The sequence below is a fragment of the Hipposideros armiger genome, unplaced genomic scaffold (genome assembly GCF_001890085.2).
Source record: "Hipposideros armiger isolate ML-2016 unplaced genomic scaffold, ASM189008v1 scaffold_527, whole genome shotgun sequence".
In the NCBI taxonomy this organism is placed as follows: Eukaryota; Metazoa; Chordata; class Mammalia; order Chiroptera; family Hipposideridae; genus Hipposideros; species Hipposideros armiger.
The window spans coordinates 394,372-421,215 of NW_017731877.1; the positions used below are offsets into that span (position 1 = coordinate 394,372).

Sequence of the window (26,844 nt, forward strand, 5' to 3'; positions counted from 1 at the left end):
GAGGAGCTAAAAATGCAAATGGAGAGATAAATGAGAATAAGACGACAGGGGTCACGTTAAAGTGATTAGATTTTATCAAGAAACAACCTACCTACAAGTTTTAGGAAAATTGCTGTTGGTTTGTTTAAAGACTACTCCAGCTCTGTACAGAGAATGCATTAACTGGGCGAGGACAAAAGTAAAAACGGAGAACCAAATAGAAAGCCACTTAAATTAGTGCAGGAGGTGGTATGGTGGAAGGAGACAAGAAATAGGCCCTATGACCTTCCTAGCTATAATATAATACCACCACCTAATTACACTTACTATGCTTACTTTATATAACAGTTGTTCTAGGAAAATAGTTCTATGATACAGTCATTTCAAAACTATAAATTAGTATTAAATCTCAAAATATTGAGTCATTTTTGTGCTGACAATTAACATCTGGCAAAGTTATAATAAAAATGTAAAGCTGAAAATGTAAAACCATGGAGAAAAATATTTTGGTCTTTTCCCAAATTTAAATCTTAATTTTTATATTGTATCTATCTTATCTTGCCTTATTTTATCAACAATGGAACAAAACTGAAAATTTCATAAAACTATGTGCTTTTATACTTATGATATATAAATAATGGTAAATAAATGGTAGATAAAATTAGAAAACAAAACAAACAAAAAAAAACATAACCAAAATTTCCCAATTGGGTATAGTAAATTATAATGACCTACAAAAAACCTTTCCCTCCAGGGTTAGGAATATACTACATTGGCAGTTTATTTTTACTAGGGTCCCCAATGTCTTATAATCCCTCTTCTCTAGACATTCATTAAACAAATATTATTGAGTGCCAACTATGCAGCAGTTACTTTTGTATAAGGTTACTTTCTCCAGTAAGCAAAAAATAAAGTGGTGGTTGCAATAATCTCCTTAATAGTGGGCCATCAGGCTAGGAAGAAGAAACCCAAAACTTCCTAGATCCATTATTATATTCTTTCCTGCCCTGCGACAGCAGCAACAGAACTGAGAGAGGGAGGGAAATGATTTGCACCTAGTAGGAATGGCTAATGTGACAAGAAGAAAAGATTCCACAAATTCCTACATGTTTACCTGCTGACCAAATGGAAGTAACAGAACTGAGTTTTTCAATATACAATACTAACGATGCCCCCAGAGACTGACTCCATTTGAGAACTGACACTCGAATAACAATGTACAGTACGAAGTACAATACTTCCCTTGCTGCTGTCCTAAGTTTTATCCTCCGTCATTTAGCAACTCTTGGGAATGTCTCTTGCTCAATTTCCTCACTTATTCTGATAAGCAGAGCAATTCAAATGAATCTCCAGTGAAGTAAAGCATTGTCTACTTCCCATCCCCACTATGAGAGATGCTGTGTCCATTCATACTTCAGAAATTAGTGACATAATAACAAACTAGTGACAACTGGAAAGTATCTCTTGCCCTGTATTTTACTGAATGTATTATAGCTTTTTGGCAATGAACTGGCCAAATAGGAAAAAGACTGGGTTCTGTCATTAGTCAAATAAGATTAATAAAAACTGAAGGGAAAATATCTTAAAATACAACTAACAGATAACTAAGTCTTCAATTAATGCTCAGTTACCTTCCTATCATTTGTTAAAAGTTTAAATTAGTAATTATTTATTTATCCAGGATTGATCAAAGCCAACATTGTTCAACAAGGCAAATGGTAATAAAATTTGTCTCACAGACATAATTTCCAGATATCAACCTGATGAGCCAACCATTACTTTATAATTATGCTGACTCCACTCTAAGGAGCAATGCTCTGATAAATTCTGACTTTAGGAAAAGTTCATTAAGAACAGCAGAAAACTATGAAAGCTTATGGGCTCATTCCCATGCTCACTGTGAACCCTCCACAGCAGAGGTTCTTTCAGAATAAGCCCTTCATGACCCTGTTGAAAACTAGATCCTCTCCTTAGAGAAATGCACAGCTACACACAAAATACAGCAAACAATTTCAAGAGGGTAAAAAAAAAACCGACTTGATGCTTATCCAGGAAATTAGGTCAAGAGCCCGTTATCGCTAGCAGAGCCTCCTTCTGAGCACAGAATAGAATTGGAATAGAAAGGTTTATGAGCCGATCAGAAAAAGTAGCTGGTGGGAAAATTCAAGGTAAAGACACTGACAGCAAAAGTGAGAGATGAAATTCACAGCCATACTCTGAAGCCTTACTACAGCAGCACAGAGTATTCATTTGACAAACATTAATTGAGCATTACAACCTAGGTATGGTGTGCTAAGAGATGCGCTAGTGACCAAACTCAGATGTAGCTAACGAACATAGTTCCAGCTCTCACGTGGCTTATAAGGACCAGGGAAAAGACAACCATCCTGATAAATAATTATAAACTGAGATACGTTATTGGAATGAAGAAAATATATTTTATTAGAGCCTACAACAAAAGAACCTAGCTTCAATTGAGGTTTCATAAAGGCTTCCCTAAAGTGATTGAAAGGTAACCAGTAAATAAGTTATCTGTGCAGAAATTGGGTTGGGGGATAAAGTTAATACAAATCTTCCAGACCAAGGGAAACATAAGCAAAGATTCTGAGGTTGAGGCACTGTGGAGATTAGGAAGTTGCACTATGATATTAAGAAGATGTTGGTTCTCTTATTAACAGCTTTCTTTTTGGCCTGTTACTTATCTTTTCATAAAAATAACAGTATATTCATTTTAGGGTGGTTGGATGATTAAAGAATATGTGTAAAGCACTTAGTAAAATGCCTTGGCACACAGTAAGTGCTCACTAAATGTTAGTGAAGATGAAAATTATAGTTAAGAGAACCTGTGTTCTAATGAAATTGCCTGGGCATACTCAACCCCACAATAAATGTTAGCAGTTCCTACAGCCACCAGTTACAAATTTCTAAGCAAAATATAGCAACTTAAATATTTTAATAATTACTTGCTCTTAATTTTTACTTATGTAAGTGTTATAAAGAGCTGTATTTAGATATTGCACAAACACGTTTGTTATCTCTTCCTAAGACCAATAACTTTATCACTGAGATTTTTTTAAACAACAAAGCTTATTGATGAATTTTGATACTCAAGTGAAACAAAGTTCTTATACAAGTGAAACAAAGTTCTTACAACATAATTACTGTTTTTGAATAGACTGTTACTCAAAATTGACTCGAGTCCAATTCGATTTAACATCTATTATTTAGATAGAAGATAAAATGAGCTATTGAAAAACTGTTCTCCACAAAACTTAAGTCTTCAAAATTAGTTTCAAAGTTAGTTTTACTTAACAAGTTGAGATGTAATTCAAAAAGAAAATCTTTACATTTTCTCTTTGCCTCTAGGCCAGCGGTTCTCAACCTGTGGGTCACGACCCCTTTGGGGGTTGAACGACCCTTTCACAGGGGTCTCCTAAGACCATCAGAAAACAAAAAGATATTTACATTACGATTCATAACAGTAGCAAAATTACAGTTATTGAGTAGCAACGAAAATAATATTATGGTTGGGGGTCACCACAACATGAGGAACTGTATTAAGGGGTCGCGGCATCAGGAAAGTTGAGAACTGCTGCTCTAGGCAATGCATTATATGACTCCCTAGCAATGGAGAACCTATCCTTTATGTAGAAGTCTGTTAATAGTCAAAGAAATACACACTTTTCAAATATATGCTGACATATACTACCTTTGAGTGTTGAGCACATTTTTCCTATACTTAAATTTATCTAGAATACATCTCCTGGCCTGAGATTACTCAATAGCTAAGAACTGAGACAAGAAGATACTCTTGTACTACAAAAATGCAGTATTACCTGGAAAACTAGTCTTCATTATATCGACTCCAACTTGTAGCTCAGGTTCAGCAGCAAGTACAGCATAGTCCCCTTGATGAGAGATGTTAAAGTTGAAATTGGGGTAAGGATTCAATGAGTCTTTCGCAAGAACTGGCTTTCCTTTTGCAGTTCTTTGCAAACGAATATTATTCCAAGGGATATTCAATTTCTCTGCAACTAACTTCCTTATCATCAGACGACCAGCCTGTTAAGTAAATAGAACACTTGGTATATATAGGTACACTGCTTGTAACATATGAAGTTTATTTTTTTGGTTTCTAAATTATTCATTTTTAAAAGTATGTAAATATTAAATAAAATGCATTTAGATTTAAGCAATGCTCAAGAAATTAGAAGAAAAAATTAAAGTCCCTTCTTAGTAATTCCCTCCCCTCAACACGTAACCAATGTTAACCAATAGGCATCTTTCCAGTCTTTTCTCTAAGTATCTAAATTCTAAATGTATGTTCATTTCCATATGCTTTTACCGTCTATCTACATATATGAGATCCTACTATATGTAGTATTCTACCTTGTATAACCTTTTTAACTTGTGTTGGGGATTTTTTCATATCTATACATAAACGTCTGGTCTGTTCATTTTTTACTATAGCATAGTATTTCATAATATCAAGGGACTACTACCTGATTGACTATTCCATTACTGCCATTTTAGGCTGGCTCTAGTTTTGCTATTATAAAAAATTCTCCAGTAGCAACCCTGTTGTACCTACATCTTTGTGCATATGTGCAAGTATTTCTAGGTCCTCTGTACCCATCATTCAGTTTCAACAATTAGCTATGAATGACCTATCTTTTTTCACATATACCCCATCCACTCCCACTTCCTAGTAAGAAAGAAATTACTAAAATCACACAAAAATACCCAAGGGTATAAGATGACAAAGTATACACTATTTTTGCAAAATACCTTTCAAGTTTTTTTTTCCCTTCAACTCTAACAGCTTTAGAAACTGCAACACTTTGAATTCCACAATTTCTTACAATTTATAAAAAAAATATAAAAACTAATTTATTGCAATTTATAAAAAATATTCGCCAATATGCCTTCAAAACTTATCAGTTAGCTCATATTTCAGATGAAAAGGTGTTTCAATATAGAGGTAAATTCAAGAAATGACTGTCTTTGAAGTGATGGTAATTACAGGTGTTTCAAATTGCACTATGTAGAAGTAATCTTGAAATCCACTTTTCCATTTTACTTAAAAATTCATACTTAAAAGACGTTATTTCTATTTAAAATATTATTTCTCAAGTTATCTAGTCAGGAAAGTGTGCCTGGAATTGCATCCTCCCCGGGCTTCAATTTCACCGGTAATAGGAAGCTGGTCTAGGTCTCTTCCAGTTCCATGATATGCAAGGATAAACGAAGTCATACCGTCAGTATTTTGGGGGGCCTGCCACGTGCGGGGTGCCCTTGGAGAGTGGTGAGATATTTAATTGGCAGACTAAGCATGTGTTATGGGCCCACGCAAAGAAAAAATAAAAATTGATAAATAAAAATGTAAAAACATTCATTATGGGAAAAAAGCAATTACTTAGGCCTTCCCTACACCTATTTTATGGTTTAACAGAGTTTCTACTTTCAATTACAACGGGGGAAGGGCTACTTTTTACAGCGATCGAGGCCTCCGAAGCGACCACAAAGGCCGCCGGGACCAGGCCGTGAGCACAAATTCGGCAGCGCCCACCACTCTCGCTCCGGGCGGACCACAAGTGAGCTAGACCGCCGGAGTCGACGCTAGAATGGGGGCGGGGAGGGGGGTCTGCACAGTCTGGCCCACCTCCCCCAACATCTGCTTTCTCGGTTCAAAATACCAAAGACCTGTAGTAGTAGTACCATGGCTGCCTTAGCGTCCCGGGCAAAGACGAACTGGCCAATGCGCTCCTTCTCCTCGGGTTGGATCGATCGCACCGCCAGCAGCCATTCGGCTCGGCTCGGCAGCCAAGTGCCGCAGGAAAAGGCCCAGCGCACGCCCTCCATTGCTGGTACCAAGCAGAAGCGCTTAGCGAGGAAAACCATACACTGAAAACGAACCTAGCCGCCACCTCGGGCCTGATGGCGCGGACACTCACGTGCCCCACCCCCTTCTTCCCGGCGCCTGTGCGGAAGGGGCGGGGCGTAGCGCTATGACTACGAGCACGTGGCCCACCGAGAGCCCTCACGTCCCGCCCCCAACACCGCCGCCTCCTCCTCTCGGAAAAGACAGCTGAGGTCTGAGACGATGACCCGCCTCTGCGCTCTGCGGCATCGTGTGACGTCACATGGGGCGGGGCCTCGGCGCCGAGCGAAGGGTGGGACCAAGGCCGAGAGCCTAATTACGCCACTCACACATGGAGAAGTGCTAACCGGACAGCGGTACTAGCCAATCGCAATCAGTCTTCTGAAGGGAGACTGGGGTGGAGACTTCGGATACTGCAGTTGCAGGTGGGTGATCTCTGGGGTCCTTGGGAAAAGTGGGATAATAGCGCCTTATTCCTGGGGACTAGGATCGGCCGCTATGATCCACTGAAGAGAGGATTCCCTTGGCTTCAGCTGCCTCTGCCGCTCCTTCATATTCTGGGACGGGAGAGGTTTTGGGAGGGGCTGCATGGTGTCCCTGGAGTTGAGCTTCGCGGCGGCCCTGAGTTGCCTTCCTCCCCTTAACCCTCAGACCCGTCGGTTGAAGCACCCTGCTCACCTAGGACACTTCCTACCTCTAGCAGTCGCCCATCCTGAAACCCGCCGTCGAAGGCTAGGGCCCAGACACTGTTCCCACTTTGGGGCGCCGGCCCCACCTGAATCCAAGGCTGCCAGCGAGCCGCTGGACTAATGCTGACCCTTTGTTATGGCCATCTAGTAACCCAGTTGTTGTTTTGCCATTACCAAGCCTGGACCAGAGCCCTAGGGAGAAAACAGGATTCTGTTGTTGAGGCAAGAGTGGTTCCACCATATCAGAGGTCCTTGCTCTAAAAGCAGCAGAACCAAGTTAAATAACTTAAGCAGCCCTTCCGTTACTCTGTGCCTATGCTTATTTTCTTAGACTTGATGAAGGTACATATTGATGTCTGTTTCCACAGCTGTTCCATGTAGACTGTTGGTGACATATATGAAAGCCCTCGTGATCAAAGTCCGTTCCTTGTTTTCGTCTAGGGAAAAGTTGATCTCTGCAGATGAATGTAAATGCCTAACTTTGTGGTAGATTAAATGATACACTGGAATTCAGATTCCCTTCTTCCTTTGACTGCCTAGGAATGTCAATTAAAGGCCAGCAAGTAGTAATTAACTGTTAAATGCGGATTACTTCCATTCTATTAAAGATGGATTCTATTCTGTTTGTATCTATATTTGTTTCCATTAGCTTTTCCTAATATCATGAGCCCCCTCCAATCCTTTGTAGGTAAAAGGATTTTGAACATACACATATACAAATCTTCAAAGGGCTGCAAAATGAATTACTGGCTTCTAAACTAAACTAAAATCAATTTAGATAATACTATAAAAGCCTGTCAGGTGCCATTTTTAAGATCTGCTTACTACCTGCAGAGAGTTTACAATCTGGCAAGGCATATAAAACATACAAAAAAGTTACAATAACCGAAAATGTAAAGATTATATAAAGTATAAGGTATCTACTAATACTTATATCAGCAATGAACGAAACTCCACTTTTAGCTATGTATCTAAGCATAACTTTTACATTCTTGCCTTTTTGAACTGATTTTTAGAATTCTTGTATATTTTCTGTTTCTAAAACACTTTGTATCTCACATGTTCTTCTAACTGCAGTAATTAGTATTGCTGATGGAGAAACTGCGATCAGAGAGAATTTGGAATTATTTAAATTCAAGCTTAGAAATTCACAGTCCATTCTTTGACCACTGAACTAAGTAAGCTCTGTGTATTCAATCTGTAGAGCCTAATGTACAGGCAGGTAATGGTTGTTTGTAGTTGTTCTTTCTGCCTGGAATATTCTTTCCTCCCATCGTCATGTTCCTTGTTCCTCTGTATCATTCAGGTCTCAGTTCAAATTGCAAATCAAAGAGAATCTCTGTGCCTAAAAAATCTTAAAAGTTCACTCTTCCCACTCCCTACTCCCCAGTCCCAGCCTACTATGCTCTTGGACACTACAGGTTTGTTTAATCCCTTTCCCTATCTACTTTTTAAATTCTTACTTGTCCTTCAAGGCTTAGTTCAAACCTTACCTTTTCCTAAGGACTACCCCAAAGTACATTAAATATATATGGTCTATGTAATTCATTTGGCAATTTTTTGTATTGCCTTATGACACCTCTCCTATTAACCTGAATTATTTATATGTGTGTTATCTTGCAAATTAGATTGTAAACTACTATACCTTTTACAAATAGTTTACATCAGGAAATGTTTTTGATGAACTTTTGCAACAGCTTTTACTCTTCACAAGCTAACACTGATATTGGGTTGTTGGAAAAGTCATGACGTATTTTTTCTGTTTTTCATTGCAAAAATGCATCATGATTTTTCCGACAACCCAATATTTCTATTCTGTCTACCTTTACTTTCCTCACTTTTTTCTTAAGGAAATATAAAGTGTGACGTTAATAACCTTCCTTAACTATATTTAATAAACCCCAAAAGTGTATTACAATATATTTTATTGCATTTGTTAGTTGGAAGAAAGAACTAAAGTGATAGAGGCTCAGCAAGTTTGTGAGTAGTCATCATACCAGATCTTGATCTGTGGCTTCTTAGCAGGATTCTGCGAGACTTAAGTTCTATTTTCAGTTCTACCACTGAATTATCTGTGTGACTTCGAGTAAGTCACATAACCTCTTCCAGGTGTAAATTTTGTGGAAAGCCCTCAAATGAGATCATCTCGATTCAGTAATGTTCACTAGTTTTTTTATTTGGTACTTGAACTTTATTCCATTGCAAAACTTCCTTTACAACACTTCCATAATTCTACTGGTTACTCAAGGAAAAAAACTTGATTCCCCTTTAACCTCAATTCCTATATCGGATGACTGCAAAGTTCCTTTTGTTCTACTTCTAAATTAAAGATAAAATTCACGTATTTCTCCCCATCTCCACCCTAGTCTGAACCACCATCATTTCTCACCTGAAATACTGATTAGTTCTCTATCCTGCACAAGAAAGGGAAACATTCTCTTCCTCCATGCCCTAAGCACTCCTGCACCAATCTGTTTTCAGAGCTAAGTCTAGAAGTCCATGTCCTTAATCATGGTGCTATATGGCCTCCTAATGAGACTGAGAAGGCCAGGCCAGCAAGGTAGGAAATCTGAAGAGTGTTATGGCACGGAAAAGAAGAGGAAGCTATTTAACAATGTGAGTACTTCTGAGAAATAAATAAGATGAGAAGAGAGAAATTAGTATTTGACTGCAAGACAGTAGTGTGGTAACATTGACATGAGCAGTTTAGTAGGGTGAAAGAGAGGAACTTGATTGTAGTGTGTTGAGATAACTGGAGGTGAAGTTAATATAGACTGTTCTTTAAAAAAAATTTCTGGATTAGGGAGTAGAAAAATGGGATGATAGTGAGGGGAATAAAAGGTCAGAGGATAGATTTTTGCTTGTTTGATGTTTATTTAAAGATGTGAGATACTTGGTACACTGATAGGAAATGTCCAGTAGAGTGGGAGAAATTGTCGATGTTGCAAGGGGGTAGGGGTGTGTGTGTGTGTGTGTGTGTGTGTGTGTGTGTGTGTGTGTGTGTGTGTGTGTGTGTGTGTGTGTGTGTTCACCATTTTAAAGTGTACTCCAGAGTAGAGGACCTTGTCTGTATTGTTTTCGTCTGTGTGCCTAGTGTCTGGAATAGTGCTTGCCACAATAATAGTTACTCGTAAACTTTCTAATATGTGTTAAATAAATGACTTGGACTCTGTTTCTCTTACCTTCTTTTAACTCATTCTTTACACATCAGCCAGAAAGATATTTAAAAATATAAATCAGATCATGTCACTGTCCGGCTCAGCCTTCTGTTGTTCCAATTGCACTTTGAATAAAACTCCAGCTCCTGTGGCCTGTAGGATTTAATGAGGTGGCACTGGCCTTCTCCAGCCCTATATCCCCAACATTCTTGCTCTCATTAACTATATTCCAATGATGATGGCCTACTTTCGTTTCCTACAACTGAAGGAAACCCCTTTCCCACTGTACGGCTTTATACATGATTTCTCTCACCAACCCCTTTTCATCATTCAGGTGACACTTTCTCAGAAAGGTTCTCCCTAATATTGTAGTGGATGAGAACAAGGACTCTGGAGCCATACTGATGGGTTTACATCCCAACTCCCTGCTTATTTGCTGTGTGACCCTGGGCAAATTAGTTAAACTTTCAAAGCCTCGTTTTGAAAATTGTAGTATCTATTTTAAAAAGTAGTTTTGAAGATTAGAGTATATAAAGCATGTACTACAGAGCCTGGCACATAGTAACACTATATAAGTGTTCACTGTTATTGTTATTATCTGAAGTTTAATACCCCTACTGTTCATTTTTATTTCCATTTCCCAGTTGTTTCTTGACAGTATTTATAACAATTTATAACTTGTCAGTCTTCCTCACTAGACACTAAACACCAAGAAAGCAGGGGTCATTTCTGCGTTTATTCTCCATGCTATCCCTAGTGCCTAATTCAGTACTTGGCATATAGTTAGCACTCTGTATTAAATACTGAATAGTGTGGGCCAGAAATCATGCTCTATACTGAATCAGTTACCAAACTAATATAACTGGAAAACCTAATGAAATCAAAGCTCAGTCAGTCACAGCACAGCTTTAGATTAATATTCCATGTCTATCAAGTGGCGTGTGTCTTGTTTTTGTCATGACTATATATCAAAGGCTTGGTTCTTAGGCTTGATTCTTGTACTTTTATTGATTCAATTATTTAAATCAAACTTTAATGGAAGACACTAAAAGAACAAGAGAATAGTTTTGAAACTTGATTTAATGTTTTTAGCAGGAAGGAGTTTCATTGAAGCTGAGATGCAATCTTATAAAATACCATTGTTTATGTGCTACTAAGAAAGAAATGCCATTTTAACTATGACACAACTTTTTATCACTTGGAATTTTTTTATACTTATAGAAAGTCCTTTTTTTAAAAAAAATCATATATCACGCTTGCGAATATTTAGTATTCATGATATCATTTAAGCGTCACAACAGTAGAGAGTAATTGATGTGTCTACTTTGCAGATGAGGAAGCCAAAGCCACTGAGAGCCTCAATAGGAGTCACTAGTAAGTGATGTAGGACCTGTTCCTTCAGCTCCAAACTTCAAGTTCTTTGCTACTTGCAAAATACACTAATACACAAATAGAGATACTCAGACCAAATTTAAGAAATGAAAATTTCAGCTTCTTAGATTTGTCATTTACAATATAAATGGCATGCTTTATCATTTAACAACTTAATAAAAGTGAATAGCTATGTATAACCCTAATATATTTGAGAATACTTACTTGAGGATACTTGAAATTTCTACTAAAATTTGCTTTTTGTCACTATATTTATATAAATACTTCATACTTATATCATTGGGTTCAATTCTTGCCCATGAATAATGAGCCTCAATAATTGACTTAATCCAGTACAAGATACAAATTACATACATGTTTTTAATGATAATTAAGTTAATGTAAAAAATGTTTGTTGAGATTTTTTAAATTGATACTCTCAAAATTTATGCCACTATACAGAAATACATTTTTTATCCTTGTGAAAGTCTCAGGTTTGGGTACCTTTTAGCTGTTTTGTCTTCATTTAACTTATTTTTAAAACCTGAGAAACCACTTATACCAAAAATAAAACTATGTTTTCTTTGCATTTTCTATGTGTTTTGAACAAGAACAAAACTGGAATATCAAAGTAGTTTCTGAATTGAATTTACATTTCATTGTCTTTTAATTTTTATTTTGAAACAATTACAGGTATACAGGAAGTTATGAAGATAGTATAGAGAGATTACATGTATCCTTCATCTTACACAGTGGTTATATCTTCCATAATTGTCCAAAATCAAAACCAGGAATTTGACATTGCTATACCGGTAGTGGATAGTACTGTGTCATTTTATCACATGTAGATTCCTGTAACTACCACCACAATCAAATTACAGATCACTATATGCAAAGGTCTCCCTTGTGCATAACCACCTCCTCCCCTCCCTCAATCACAATTGAGCATGAGCCACAATCCTCATTCCCTGGAAACCATCAATCTGTTTTCCATGTCTATAATTTTGTAATTTCAAGAATATTATAGATATGGAATCATATAGTATATGATTTTGAGATTAGCTTTTTTTCACTCATCAGAGTTTTCTTGAAAACCATCTAAGTTGTTATGTATATCAGTAGTTTGTTCCTTTTTAATGGTAAGTAGTATTTCATATATCAAGTATACTCATTCATCTATTGAGCAACATTTTGGTTGTTTCCAGTTTTTGACTATACAAATAAATCTGCTATGAAAAATCATGTACAAGTTTTTGTGTGCACATAAGTTTTTAGGATAAATGCTAAGGTCTATGATTATTTGATAATATGGTATGTGTTTAGCTTCCCCCCATTTTATTGAGATATAATTGATATAGCATTGCACTAGTTTTAGGTCTACAACATTAATGATTTGATATATGTACAAGTATATATTGCAAAATGATCACTACAATAAGTTAGCATCCATCACCTCACAGTTATAATTTTTTTCTTCTGATGAGAATTTTTTGAGATCTTTTAGCAACTATCACATACACGTATACAATACAATATTATTAACTATAGCCATCGTACTGCACATTATATCTCCAGAACGTACTTATCTTATAACTGGAACTTTGTAAATTTTGACCATATTCACCCAGTTTCCCCACCTTCTGACAAACACCAATTTGTTCCGTTTCTATGAGTTTGGGTTTTTAGATTCCATATATAAGTGACATCATATAGTATTTGTCTTTTTTTCTATCTGACTCATTTTGCTTAGCATAATGCCTGCAAGGTCCATCTATGTTGTCAAAAATGGCAGGATTCCTTTTTATTGCTGAATAATATTTCTGTGTGTGTGTGTGTGTATACATATATATCACATTTCCTTTATCCCTTAACATGGATATTTAACCATGGACATTTAAGTTTTTTCCAATTCTTGGTTATTTTTAATTATGCTGCAGTGAAGATGAGGGTGCAGATATCTTCAGGATAGTGATTTAGCTTCTTTTGGATATATACCCAGAAGTTAAATTGCTAGATTATATGGTAGTTCTGTTTTTAATTTTTTGAGAAACTCCATACTGTTTTGTATATTGGCTGTACCAATTTACATTCACACCAAAAGTGCACAAGGGTTCTCTTTTCTCTTCATCACCAACAGCACTTGTTATTTCTTGTCTTTTTGACAGCCATGCTGATAAATTTTAGTTGATATCTTGGGGGTTTAGAATTTCCCACATGATGGGTGACATTGAGTACATTTTCTGTACCTGTTGGTTACTTGAATGTCTTCTATGGGAAAGTGTCCATTTGGGTCCTTTGCCCATTTTTAATTGGCTTAGTTGGATTTGTTTTGCTATTGAGTTGTATGAGTTCCTTATGTATTCGGATATTAACACCTATTGGATGTGTGGTTTGAGAATATTTCCTCCCACTTTATTTTATTTATTTGTTTATTTTATTTTTTAACTATGGAATGCTTCACGAATTTGCGTGTCATCCTTATGCAGGGGCCATACTAATCTTCTCAGTATCGTTCCAATTTTAGTGCTGCCGAAGCAAGCACTATTTCCTCCCATTTTATAGGTTCCCTTTCATTTTGTTCGTTGTTTCTTTTACTGTACAGAAGCTTTTTAGTTTTATGTAGTACCACTTGTTTATTTTTGTTTTTGTTACTTGTGCTTTATGTGTCATATCTAAAAGCTCTTTGCTATTACCAGTGTCAAGGACTTTGTTCCCTATTTTTTTTCTAAGAGTTTCATGGTTTCAGGTGTTACATTTACATCTTTAATCGATTTTGAGTTAATTTTTGTGAATGGTGTGAGATAGGAGTCTACTTTAATTCTTTTGCATGTGAATATCCAATTTCCCAGCACTATTTATTAAAGAAGCTGTCCTTCCTCCTTCGAGTATTTGTGGCTTCCCTGCCAAATATTAGTTTACTGTATATGTTTACTTCTGGGCTCTCAATTATTTTCTATTAGTCTATGTCTCTGTGTTTATGCCAGTACCATACTGCTTTGATTAATATAACCTTGCAGTATAGCTTAAAATTAGAAAGTGTGATGCATCTAACTTTGTTCTTCTTTCTTGGGATTGTATTGGCTATTTGGAGTGTATGGTAGTTCTATACAAATTTAGGATTGTTTTTTCTATTTTTGTGAAAAATGCCTTGGACATCTTGGTAGGGATTGCATTGAATCTACAGATGGCTTTTGGTAGTATGCACATTTTAACTATTTATTCTTCCAACCCATGAACATGGGTATCTTTTCACTTATTTTTGCCTTACTCAGTTTCTTTAATTAGTGTCTTATAGTGTTCAATATATAAGTCTTTGCCCTACTTGGTTAAATTTATTCCTGTGTATTTTATTAGTTTTGATGCTATTGTAAATGGGATTTTTTTTTTACTATTTTAGATAATTTGTTGTTAGTACATAGAAATACTACTGATTTTTGTGTGTTGATTTTGTATCCTGCCACTTTATTGAATTTATATATTAGTTCTAACATTTTTTTGATGGAGTCTTCAGGATTTGCTATAAATAAAATAATGTGATCTCCAAACAAAGACAGTTTTACTTCTTCCCCTGAGTCTGATGCTTTTTATTTGTTTTTCTTGCCTCATTACTGTGGCTAAGACTTCCAGTGCTGTGTTGAATAGTGGTGAGAGTGGGCACCCTTATCTTGGTTCTGATATTAGAGGAAAAACTTTCAACCTTTCACAATTGAGTATATTAGCTGTGGGCTTGTCATATTTGACCTTTATTATTATATTGAGGTACTTTCTTTCTATACCCAATTTGTTGAGAATTTTTATTATGAATGGGTATTGAATTTTCAAATGCATTTTCAAGATCTATTAAGATGAGCATATGATTTTTATCTTTATAATTAATGTGATAAATCACATTTGTTGATATTCATATGTTGAACCATCCTTGCATCCCAGGGAAGAATCATAGCAGATGATCCTTTTAATGTGCTGTTGAATATGGCTTGCTAGTATTTCGTTGAGAATTTTTGCATCTGTGTTCATCAGGGATATTGGCCTATAGTTTTCTTTTTTTTTCTAAAGATTTTGTTGGGGAATTGGGGAAGGGGAACATTGCTTTTCCAGGACCCATCAGCTCCAAGTCAAATTTTTGTCCTTCAGTCTTAGTTGTGGAGGGCACAAGCTCAGCTCCAAGTCCAGTCGCCACTTTCAATCTAGTTGCATGTGGGAGGCGATTGGGGTGGGGGGGGGTGTAGTTCACCATCCCATATGGGAGTCAAACCGGCAACCTTGTTGTTAAGAGCACGCAGTCTCACCAGCTGAGCCATCCGGCTGCACGTTGGCAGCTCAATGGCAGCTCAGCTCGGGTGCAGCTCACCGGCCCATGTGGGAATCGAACCAGCAACCCTGTTGCTCAGAGTTCACGCTCTAACCAACTGCGCCACCCAACTGGCCCCTAGTTTTCTTTTTTTGTAGTGGCTTTATCTGGCTTTGGTATCATGGTAATGCGGGCCTCATAAAATGAGTTAAGAAGTGTTCCCTCGCCTTCAGTTTTTCTGTAGTGTTTGAGAAGGACTGGGCCTTAATTCTTTAAATATTTGGTAAAATTTACCCATAAATCCACTGGATCCTGGACTTTTCTTCATTCTGGCAGTTGTGAGGTGATCTCGTGGTGGTTTTAAATTTGCATCTCTGATGAGTGGTGATGTTGAGCATCTTTTCCTACGTCCGTTGGCCATGTGTATGTCCTCTTTGGAGAAATGTTTATTCAGTAATTAAAATGCCTATTTTGATTACTGATTCAATCTTATAGTAATTGCTCTGTTCCAATTTTCTGTTTATTCATGATTCAGGCTTGGTAGATTTTATGTTTCTAGGAATTTATCCAATTCATCTAGATTGTCCAGTTTGATGGTATATAATTGTTCATAGCAGTTTGTTATGAGCCTTGGTATTTCTGTGCTGTCAGTTGTAATGTCTCCCTTTCATTTATGATATTTATTTGGATTCTCTCTCATTAGTCTAGGTAAAGGTTTGTCAACTTTATGTTTTCAATGAACCACTCAGTTTCATCAGTCTTTCTTCTATTGTTTTCCTGTTTTCTATTTCATTTATTTGTGCTCTAATTTTATTATTTCCTTACTTTTTCTAGTTCCTTGAGATGGAAAGCTAAATTGATTAAGGCCCTTTTTCTTGATGTATGAAGTTATTACTATAAACTTCTCTCTTGGAACAGTTTTTGCTGTATCCTGTCAGTTTTAGTATCTTGTATTTCAATTTTCACTTGTCTCAAGATACTTTTTTATTTCCTATTTAATTTATTCTCTAGTACTTTGGATGTTCAAGAGAATGTTGTTTAATTCCCACATATTGGCCAATTGTCTAGTTTTTCTCCTTTCATTGATTCCTATTTTCATATGATTGTGGCTGGAAAACATATTTGGTGTGGTTTTAGTCTTCTTAAATTTGCTGAGACTTGCTTTGCAGCCTAATATATGCTCTATCCTAGAAGAGGTTCTGTTTGTGCTTGAGAAGAAAGATTATCCTGCTGTTGTTTGACGGAATGTTCTGTATATATCTGTTATTTAGTTCTTTTTGATTTATGATGTACAGATCATCTGTTTCCTTATTGATTTTCTGTCTGAATGATCTATCGATTGTTGAAAGTGGTGTACTAAAGTCCCCAGTTGTTACTGTATTGCTGTTTATATTTCCTGTTAGTTCCGCTTTATATATTTAGGTGCTCTGGTGTTGGGTGCATGCATATTTACAATTATTATATTTTCGTGATGAATTGACCCCATTATCTTTATATAATGACCTTCTTTGTCTTTTTTAACCATTTTTAGCTTAAAGTTTATTTTGAGTGATATAAGTATAGCTACCTTTTCTTTCTTTTGGGTACCATTTGCTTGAAATAACTTTTTTTTTTTAATTTTTTTCAATTACAGTTGACATTCAATATTATATTAGTTTCAGATGTACAACATAGTGGTTAGACATTTATATAAATCACAGGTTGATCTCCCTGATAAGTACCTACCTGACACCAAACATAGTTACTACAGTATTATTTGACTGTACTCCCTATGCTGTAATTTACATCCCTGTGACTTGCCAATTTGTACTTCTTGATCCCTTCACCTTTTCCACCCAGCTCTCCAACCCACATCCCATCTGGCAACCATCAGCTTGTTCTCTGTATCTATGAAGGCTGTTTCTGTTTTGTTTGTTCACTTATTTTATTTTAAATTCTGAATATAAGTGAAATTGTATGATATTTGACTTTCTCTATCTGACTTATTTCACTAGTATAATACCCTCTAGGTCCATCCACTTTATCGCAGATAGTAAGGTTTCATTCTTTTCTATGGCAGAATAATATTCCATTGTATACACGTACCACACCTTCTTTATCCAGTTGTGTATTGATGGACATTTAGGTTGCTTCCATACCTTGGCTATTGTAAATAATGCTGCAATGAATATAGTGATATATATATATATCTTTTTTGAAATAGTGTTTTGGATTTCTTCAAATAAATACCCAGAAGTGGAATTGGTGGGTCATAAGGTAGTTCTAGATTTAATCTTTTAAGGAACCTCCATACTGTTTTCCATAGTGGCTGCACCAATTTGCAATCCCACCAACAGTGCATGAGGGTTCCATTTTCTTCATATCTTTGCCAACACTTATTGTTTGTTGATTTATTGATGACAGCCATTCTGACATTTGTGAGATGATATCTGATGGTGGTTTTAATTTGCATTTCTCTGATGAGTAATGATGTTGAGCATCTTTTCATATGTCTATTGGCCATGTATATGTCCTCTTTGGAGAAGTGTCTTTTCAGGTTCTCTGCCCATTTTTTAATCACAATGTTTGTCATTTTGATGTGAAGTTTTATGAGTTCTTTGTATTTTTTGGATATTAAGCCCTTATCAGATGTATCATTGGTGAATATCTTCTCCCATTCAATAAGTTTTCTTTTTGTTTAGTTGATGGTTTTCTTTGCTGTGCAAAAAATTTTTAGTTTGATGTAGTCCCATTTGTTTACTTTTTCTTTTGTTTCCCTTGCTCAAAGAGACATATTAAAAAAATATATTACTAAGAGCAATGTCAGAGAGCTTACTGCCTATGTTTTCTTCTAGGACTTTGGTGGTTTCAGGTCTTGTGTTTAAGTTTTTAATTCATTTTGAGTTTATTCTTGTATGTGGTGTAAGAAAGTCCAGTTTCTTTTTGTTTCACCTGTATCTGTCCAGTTTTTCTAACATCATTTATTGACGAGACTGTCTTTACCCTATTGTGTATTTTTGCCTCCTTTGTCATAGATTAATTGGCTATATTAACATGGGTTTATCCTGATCCATTGATCTATGTGTCTGTTTTTTGTGCCAGTACCATGCTTTTCAGGTAGTGTGAAACCTCCAACTTTGTTCTTTTGCAAAATTGGCTATTTGGGGTCTTTTGTGATTCCAAATAAATTTTAGAATTATTTGTTCTGATTATGTGAAAAATATAATTGGTATTTTGATAGGAATTACATTGAATCTATAGATTGCTTTGAGTAATAGGGACATTTTAATGATGTTAATTCTTCCTATCCATGAGCACGGTATAATGATTCCATTTATTTGTATCTTTTTCAGTTTCTTTCATCAATGTCTTATAATTTTCTGAATACAGTTACTTCCTCCTTGGTTAAATTTATTCCTAGGGGTTTGTTTTGATCCAATTGTATATGGGATTTTCTTAATTTCTCTTTCTGTTAATTCATTATTTGTGTATACAAATCCATTTAGTACAATTATTGATATGTTAGTACATAAGCCTGCTTTTTGGTTGTTATCTATTTAGCCTTCTTTATTTTAATTTCTCTTTTTTCTGCTTTCTTGTGGGTTACATGAACCATTTTTAAAATTTCATTTTAATTCAGCTATAGTGACTATGAGTGTATCTCTTTGTATAGACTTTTTGGTAGTTGTTTTAGGTATTACATCATTCACATGAAATATATAATATGTATGTGTGTATATATGTAAAACATATATTTTATGACAATACCAGTGTAAACATTGAGTAAAGTGTAGAAACTTGATGCTCTGTTACTTCCCTTTATTCTCCCTCATATCCTCATTATGTAATTGTTTTAAATGATTCCTTTATATACATTGAAATACACATTAGGCAGTGTTATAATTTTTGCTTCCACCATCCAACATAATTTAGAAAAAGCAAAGGATAGAAAGTCTATTGTATTTAACCATATATTTGCTTTTAATCTATTCTTTTTTCTTTTTTTCTTTTCTTTTTTTATTGTGAAATAAACATTCTTTTAAAATTAGTTTCAGCTGTACAACACAGTGCAATAGTTTGTACCTCTCAAAGTGACAAACCCCTTCCCCCAATCCACCATCCCACTCCCCTGCCCCATATCATATATATCTATTACAATTCCCTTGACTCCACTCCCACACTATACTCCACATCCCATGACTCTCTCTCTCTCTCTCTCTCTCTCTCTCTCTCTCTATATATATATATATATATATATATATATATATATTCAATTATAGTTGACATACAGTATTATACAACATCAGCTTCAGGCGTATAGTGCAGTGATCAAGCCTCTACCCCATCCATGAAGTGGTCTCCCTAACAATACATGTGACCATCTGATATCCTACAAAATATTTACAACATTTTTAATGATATTCCCCAAACTGTTTTTCATATCCCTGTGGCAATATTGTAGTTACCAATTTATGCTGTCTAATCCCTTCTCCTTCTCCCTCATCCCCAACCCCCTCCCAACTAGCAACCATCAATTTTTCCTCTATATCCCTGAGACTATTTCTGTTTACTTTGCTCATTCATTCAGTTTTTAGATTCCACATATAAGTGAGATCATATGGTATTTGTCTTGCTCCAACTGACTTATTTCACTTAACATAACAGTCTCTAGGTCCATCCATATTGTTGCAACTGGTATGATTTCATTCTTCTTTATAGAGGAGTAATACTCCATTGTATAAATGTACCACAGTTTCTTAATCCTGTCGTCTACCGATGGGCATTTCAGTTGTTTCCAAGTCTTGGCTATTCTAAATAGCGCTGCAGTAAACAGGGGTGCATATATTTTTTTGGAATTAGCGTCTTGGGTTTCTCTGGATAGATACCCAAAAGTGGAATTGCTGGGTCATATAGTAGTTCCATTTCCAGCTTTTTGAGATACCTCCATACTGATTTCCATAATGGCTGCACCAATCTGCGTCCCACCAACAGTGCACCAGGGTTCCCTTTTCTCCACAACCTCGCCAGCACTTTTTTGTTGATTTACTGATGATTTAAATTCTGACCGGAGTGAGGTGGTATCTCATTGTGGTTTTTCTTTGCATTTCCCTAATGACTAGTGAGGTTGAACATTTTTTCATATGCCTGTTGGCCATCTGTATGTCCTCTTTAGAGAAATGCCTCTTCATATCCTCTGCCCATTTTTTGATTGGGTTGTTTGTTTTCTTGGTATTGAGTTGGATGAGTGTTTTATACATTTTGGATATTAACCCCTTATCAGATATATCATTGGGAAGTATCTTCTCCCATTCAGTAGGCTGCCTTTTGTTTTATTGATGATTTCCTTTGCTGTGAAAAAACTATTAAGTTTAATGTAATTCCATATGTTTATTTTTTCTTTTATTTCCCTTGCCCAAGGGGATATCTCAGTAAAAATATTACTGAGGGTGATGTCTGCAAATTTACTCCCTATGTTTTCTTCTAGGAGTTTTATGGTTTCAGGTCTTACATTTAAGTCTTTAATCCATTTTGAATTTGTTCTTGTATATGGTGTAAGTAGGTGGTCCATTCTCATTTTTTTGCAGGTGTCAGTCCAATTTTCCCGGCACCATTTATTAAATATACTATCTTTGACTCCAATGTAAATTATTGCTTCCATTGTCATAGATTAAATGACCATATATGGATGGGTTTATTTCTGGACTCTATTCTGTTTCATTGGTCTGTGTGTCTGTTTTTATGCCAGTACTATACTGTTTTGATTACTGTAGCTTTTTAGTATGATTTGATGTTGGGTAGCATGATACCTCCCACTTTGTTCTTATTTCTCAGGATTGCTGTAGCTATTCGGGGTGTTTTATGGTTCTATATAAATTTTAGGATTATATGTTCTATTTCTGAGAAAAATGTCCTTGATAGTTTGATAGGAATTACATTGAATCTATATAGTGCCTTAGGTAGTATTGACATTTTAACTATATTAATTCTTCCTATCCATGAACATGATATGTATTTCCATTTATTTGTAACCTTTGATTTCTCTTTTCAGTGTCTTATAATTTTCTGAGTACAGGTCTTTTCTTTGGTTAAATTTATTTTTAGATATTTTATTGTTTTTGAAGCAATTGTGAAAGGGATTGATTTCCTGATTTCTTCTTCTGATAGTTTATTATTGGTGTATACAAATGCAACTGATTTCTGAATATTAATTTTGTATCCTGCTACCTTACCAAATTCATTTATCAGTTCTAACAGTTGTTTGGTGGAGTCTTTGGGATTCTTTCTATATAGTATCATGTAATCTGCATATAATGACAATTTTACTTCCTTCTTTCCAATTTGGATGCCTTTTATTTCATTTTCTTGTCCGATTGCTGTGGCTAGAACTTCCAGAACTATGTTGAATAGAAGTGGGCAGCCTTGTCTTGTTCCTCATCTTAAAGGGAAAGCTTTTTGCTTTTCCTCATTGAGTATGATGTTTGCTGTGGGCTCATCATATATAGACTTTATTATGTTGAGATATGATCCCAGTATTCCCACTTTGCTAAGAGTTTTTATCATACATGACTGCTGGATTTTGTTAAATGCTTTTTCTGCATCTATTGATATGATCATACGATTTTTATTTTTCATTTTGTTAATGTGATGTATTATGTTAATTGATTTGTGGATACTGAACCAACCTTGCATACCAGGAATGAATCCCACTTGATTGTGGTGTATGATCTTTTTAATGTGATGCTGAATTCAGTTTGCTAGTATCTTGTTGAGGATTTTTTGCATCTATGTTCATTAGGGATATTGGCCTGTAGTTTCCTTTTTTCATAATATCCTTGTCTGATTTTGGGATCAGAGTAATAGTGGCCTCATAAAATGTGCTTGGGAGCCTTCCCTCCGTCTGTATTTTTTGAAATAGTTTGAGGGGAATGGGTATTAATTCTTTTTTGAATGTTTTGTAAAATTTGCCTGTGAATCCATCTGGTCCAGGACTTTTGTTTGTTTGAAGCTTGTTGATTACTGATTCAATTTCTTTGGTAGTAATCAGTCTGTTCAGAGTTTCTGTTTCTTCTTGGTTCAGACTTGGTAGATTGTACACTTCTAAAAATTAACCTATTTCTTCCAGATTATTGAATTTGTTGGCGTATAATTGCTCGTAGTATTTTCTTACAATTTTCTGTATTTTTGTGGTATCTGTTGTCACTTCTTTTTCCTTTCAGACTTTATTAATTTGGGTCCTCTCTCTCTTTTTCTTGGGGAGTCTGGCTAAGGGTTTGTCAATTTTGTTTACCTTTTCAAAAACCAGCTCTTGGTTTCATTGATATTTTGTATTTCTTTTTGGTCTCTATTTCATTTATTTCTGCTCTGCTCTTTATTATTTCCTTCCTTGTACTCCCTTTGGGCTTGTTTTGCTGTTCTTTTTCCAGTTTCCTTAACTGTAAAGATAGTCTGTTGATTTGAGATTGTTCTTGTTTCTTTAGAGAGGCCTGCATTGCTATGAATTTCCCTCTTAGGACTGCTTTCGCTGCATCCCATAGATTTTGGATTGTTATATTTTTATTTTCGTTTGTCTCGAGATAACTTTTGTTTTCTTCCTTGATCTCATTTTTGACCCACTCGCTATTTAGTAGCATGTTATTCAGCCTCCATGTATTTGTGTGCTTTCCAGGTTTCTTCTTATAATTGATTTCTAATTTCATAACATTGTGGTCAGAGAAGACGCTTCATAAGATTTCAATCTTCTTAAATTTATTGAGACTTGTTTTGTGGCCTAATATGTGGTCTATCTTGGAAAATGTTCCATGTGCACTTGAGAAGAATGTATATTCTGTTATTTGGGGTGAAATGCTCTAAAAATATTGATTAAATCTAGCTGGTCTAAAGTGTCATTTAAGGCCGCCATGTAAAAAGTCCAGATACCTTGAAACTGCCATGCTATGAGGAAGTATAAGCTAGCCACATGGAGAGTGCATCGAGAGAGAAAGCAAGAGAGAGAGCCCCATCTCTTCTAGCGATCCCATTTGAAGCATCAGAAATGTGAATGAAGAAACCATATTGCACCTGTAACCCAGTCAGACCTCCAGATGACTTCAGCCGGAGCTGCCGTCTGACTCTAACTGGAGGAAAACCCTGAAGCAAGACACTCCAGCTAAACCCACAGACCATATGAGATAATAAATTGTCTTAAGCCACTAAGTTTTGGGTGATTTGCAAAGCAGTAGATAATCATAACAGAAATATACTATGGAATCAAGGTTCACTATTTCTCTGGCTCCCCTAGATCTCAGTCTTCTTTTCCTTTCTGTTTCCCACTTCCTTGCTTTTGGCGGTGTAAACTTTCATGCTTAGATCTGAATTTGCAGTTTGGGAAAGTCACTATTATCTGGCCTTCAACTATCTGGGATTTCTGGCCTCACGTTTAAAAGGCCGTTTTGAATAAAGTTCTATGCTGTTTTCCTTCTTGCTTTCAAATAGGCCAATGGGGACTAATGCTTGCCTTTTCTTCCTTAGCAAAGGCCATAATTAGTTAATACAGTCTAATACTCGGTTGTCTTTTAAAAATCTAACCCCAAAAGGCATATACCTATGCGCCAAGATCAGCGTTTTAATATCTGCTTTGTTACCAAAAGAAAACGGATGGGAGGGGAAAGAGATGTGTCAGGTACATACCCACATGATAACTCCTATATTAAAAATAGCTTTACATAACAAGACTTGTCATCTAGTAATATCCTATGTAAGCTAATTTATACAACTTATAACTTGTGCTACTTAACACATTATATAGCCTTGAACTGTATCCCTTAATAATATACATTTTATTCCAGCGATTACAATATTTATGAAAATTCAATAGGAATTTATTATTAAATATCATGAAAAGAAATGTTTAGAACAAGGTTTACTAGCTTATGATTGTTTACTGAGCATTTTTGTGTAATTGACACTAAGAGGGCAAATTTTAGATCTGAAAATTTTATTAGGACTATACTTAAATCAGTGATTTTTTTTCATTCCAGCTCTAAGAACAGATAGAATTGGCTATGGATAATTCATATGATTTCAATCAACGAAGCTCATGTAATGGAATTCCATCTGAGAAGATAAACAGTTGCCTTGTGTCAGAAGATCATGGACAGAAAATCTTGAGTGTACTACAGAATTTTAGAGAACAAAATGTCTTTTATGATTTCAAAATAATCATGAAAGATGAAATAATCCCATGTCATCGGTGTGTGTTAGCAGCATGCAGCGACTTTTTCAGGTACTTGATCTTATTTATGTATGCCTCAGATTATTATAATATGGATAATTAATTTTTAAAACTGTACTAATTTTTCCCCCACAGGAGCATGCAACAGTAATTTTTAATTCTTAAAAAGAGCTAATTAGAACTTAGATTAACCAATGATTTTTTTGAGTATGAAAATTTAAGACTAGCTTTTGTAAAGCTCAGGTCTTCCCAAAGCCAGCATTTCCTAAAGTTCCATTCAACATTAATTCCTTGAAATGTTCCGCGGGAAAAATTGTTTTGATCTGGGGTTCACTTTTATTTGGAGCATCGCTGCACCATGTCATTTAGAAAAAAGGAAAGGGCAGATTGATCTAAAATGGAAGCAAAGTTCAAAGAAACTGAGGAGCCTGAGAGGAAAATGCATTTCAGTCAAGTATTGTATACACGGGTTATCCAGGAGAGAGGGACTCTGACCTAGAGGATTTCAAGATTTCTCCTCTTGGCAAAGATATTCTTATAGTAGGGAGAAATACCTCCAAAGCATTTCTGGAGAGCACCCAGCTTTTTCTAATTCTAGGCAACCTTGTGAATATAAGTTGGTTCCCCAGGTAGATCATCCTACAGGGAATTTCCTAGTCATGACACTAAGAATCCACTCTTTTAACATCCGGTTTTTGATTCTGCAAGGTTAATGTTCAGACACATGACCCATTCATTCTGTGAGGCCTCTTGGTCAGAATCAAACCTCTTGGTGACATCCTGCACTTCAGCCCTCTTAAGTCATACTGCAATAAATTTAAATCGCAATTTTAGTATTTTGCATTATGCTCAATATTAGAAACAATTTTTATTCAAAGTAAGCAGGGTTTAAATCTCTAATAAATCAACATAATAAAAAATAGAGTAAGATTTAAGATATCAATATAACTTTTACTAGCTGTTTGCCTAAATTGGTTATCTTCATCTATTTTTTTCATTTCTTCTCTCAGGTAACCTAAGTTATTCTTCTTCATACTCCATTGGGGCCCTAATGTTCTTATGCTCTGTCACTCTCAGGTTCCACCAATTTCTTCCCACCTCTATTCTAATCCAGTTTTTCTTCCCAACTAATTCTTTTCTGCTCCCTATCCTTCATGTCACCTCTTCATCAGAGGAAGCTGTATAGTATAATGGTTAAGTACTTGGCCTCCTAATACACATGCCCTAAATCTAAATTCTACCACTTATTACACATGTAGCCTTAGGCAAGTTACTTAACCTCTGCAGACCTCAGTATCCTCATTTGTAAAAAATTAAGATAATAAAAATAGAACCTAACTCATCAAGTCATTATGAGCATTAAGTGAAATAATGTATATGTAATGATTAGTACAGTGCCCACTACATCCAGTTCATGTTAGCTACCATTATTATTATTTCCAAACAGCAAAAAATGGAAATAATCCGGTATGAACACACAGCTTGATTTTCCTATACTGTTTTCATGTTAACAAAATAAGTGCATGTAAGCATCTGAATTGGCTGTCCTACTCTTCATGTTGAAGTTACTTATTAATGTATCTGCATGTAATTTTTGTCCATAGTATTTTATTCCGCCTATTCCTAGATTTTTATGGGCCTGCTTTAAATTTTTTTAAATTACCATTAAAACAGAATAATATATTAAAATTTTTCTACCTGGAATGTTTCTATAGTGACCTGGATCCCTTATTATATAGTATTTCATTAAATTGAGTACACAGTTCACATAAAATATGTACAAATATAGATGGAAATTCTATAATTTACACTCTTACATGGGGCCAGCCGAGTGGCTCAGTCAGTTAAGAGCTCGCTCAACAGTCCAAGCTCTGAGCAACAGCAGTTCGACGCCTGGCCCAAGCTGAGCTGCCGCTGAGCTGCCAGCAGGTGGCAGGATGGCTCAGCTAGAAAAAAACAAAACACTCATATGATAAGGCCACTAATTTATCATATTTGTGTGATGATCAAACTCACTGGTGTATTGAAAGGAAAAATGTAAAATAGCAGAAAAGTGCACAGTGCATGATAAATGCCCTTTATATTTGGGGAAAATGAAAATTATAGTGATGTAAAGTCTTTGGAGATAAGCTGAAAAGTAATTATACATTTGTATAACCATTTTATGATAACATGGTAAATTGGAGATAACTGGATACTTTAAAGATGAGGAGAATGAAGTATAGAAACATATTTCATGTATCTTCTCAAAGGAAATATGGAAGCTGATGATAAATTAAAAATAC

General features: G+C 35.6%; 2 protein-coding genes across 4 annotated transcripts in view; one reads left to right on the plus strand and one right to left on the minus strand.

Annotated features, from left to right (window-relative positions):
- AASDHPPT (aminoadipate-semialdehyde dehydrogenase-phosphopantetheinyl transferase) overlaps positions 1-6,029 on the minus strand; it is a 27,406-nt gene extending 21,377 nt beyond the window's left edge. The window contains exons 1-2 of one of the 2 annotated variants that reach the window (XM_019668482.1): positions 5,698-5,904; positions 3,816-4,041 (exon numbers count right to left, since the gene is read on the minus strand). In XM_019668482.1, coding sequence (XP_019524027.1) covers positions 3,816-4,041; positions 5,698-5,880 — 409 coding nt within the window. In that variant the 5' untranslated portion in view covers positions 5,881-5,904. Of the gene's footprint in view, positions 1-3,815; positions 4,042-5,697 lie in introns of both variants that reach the window. The other variant, XM_019668483.1, reaches the window with a different exon arrangement.
- The window catches only part of KBTBD3 (kelch repeat and BTB domain containing 3), a 25,990-nt gene continuing 4,998 nt past the window's right edge, over positions 5,853-26,844 (plus strand). The window contains exons 1-3 of one of the 2 annotated variants that reach the window (XM_019668481.1): positions 6,147-6,285; positions 11,039-11,081; positions 24,366-24,610. In XM_019668481.1, coding sequence (XP_019524026.1) covers positions 24,390-24,610 — 221 coding nt within the window. In that variant the 5' untranslated portion in view covers positions 6,147-6,285; positions 11,039-11,081; positions 24,366-24,389. Of the gene's footprint in view, positions 6,286-11,038; positions 11,082-24,365; positions 24,611-26,844 lie in introns of both variants that reach the window. The other variant, XM_019668480.1, reaches the window with a different exon arrangement.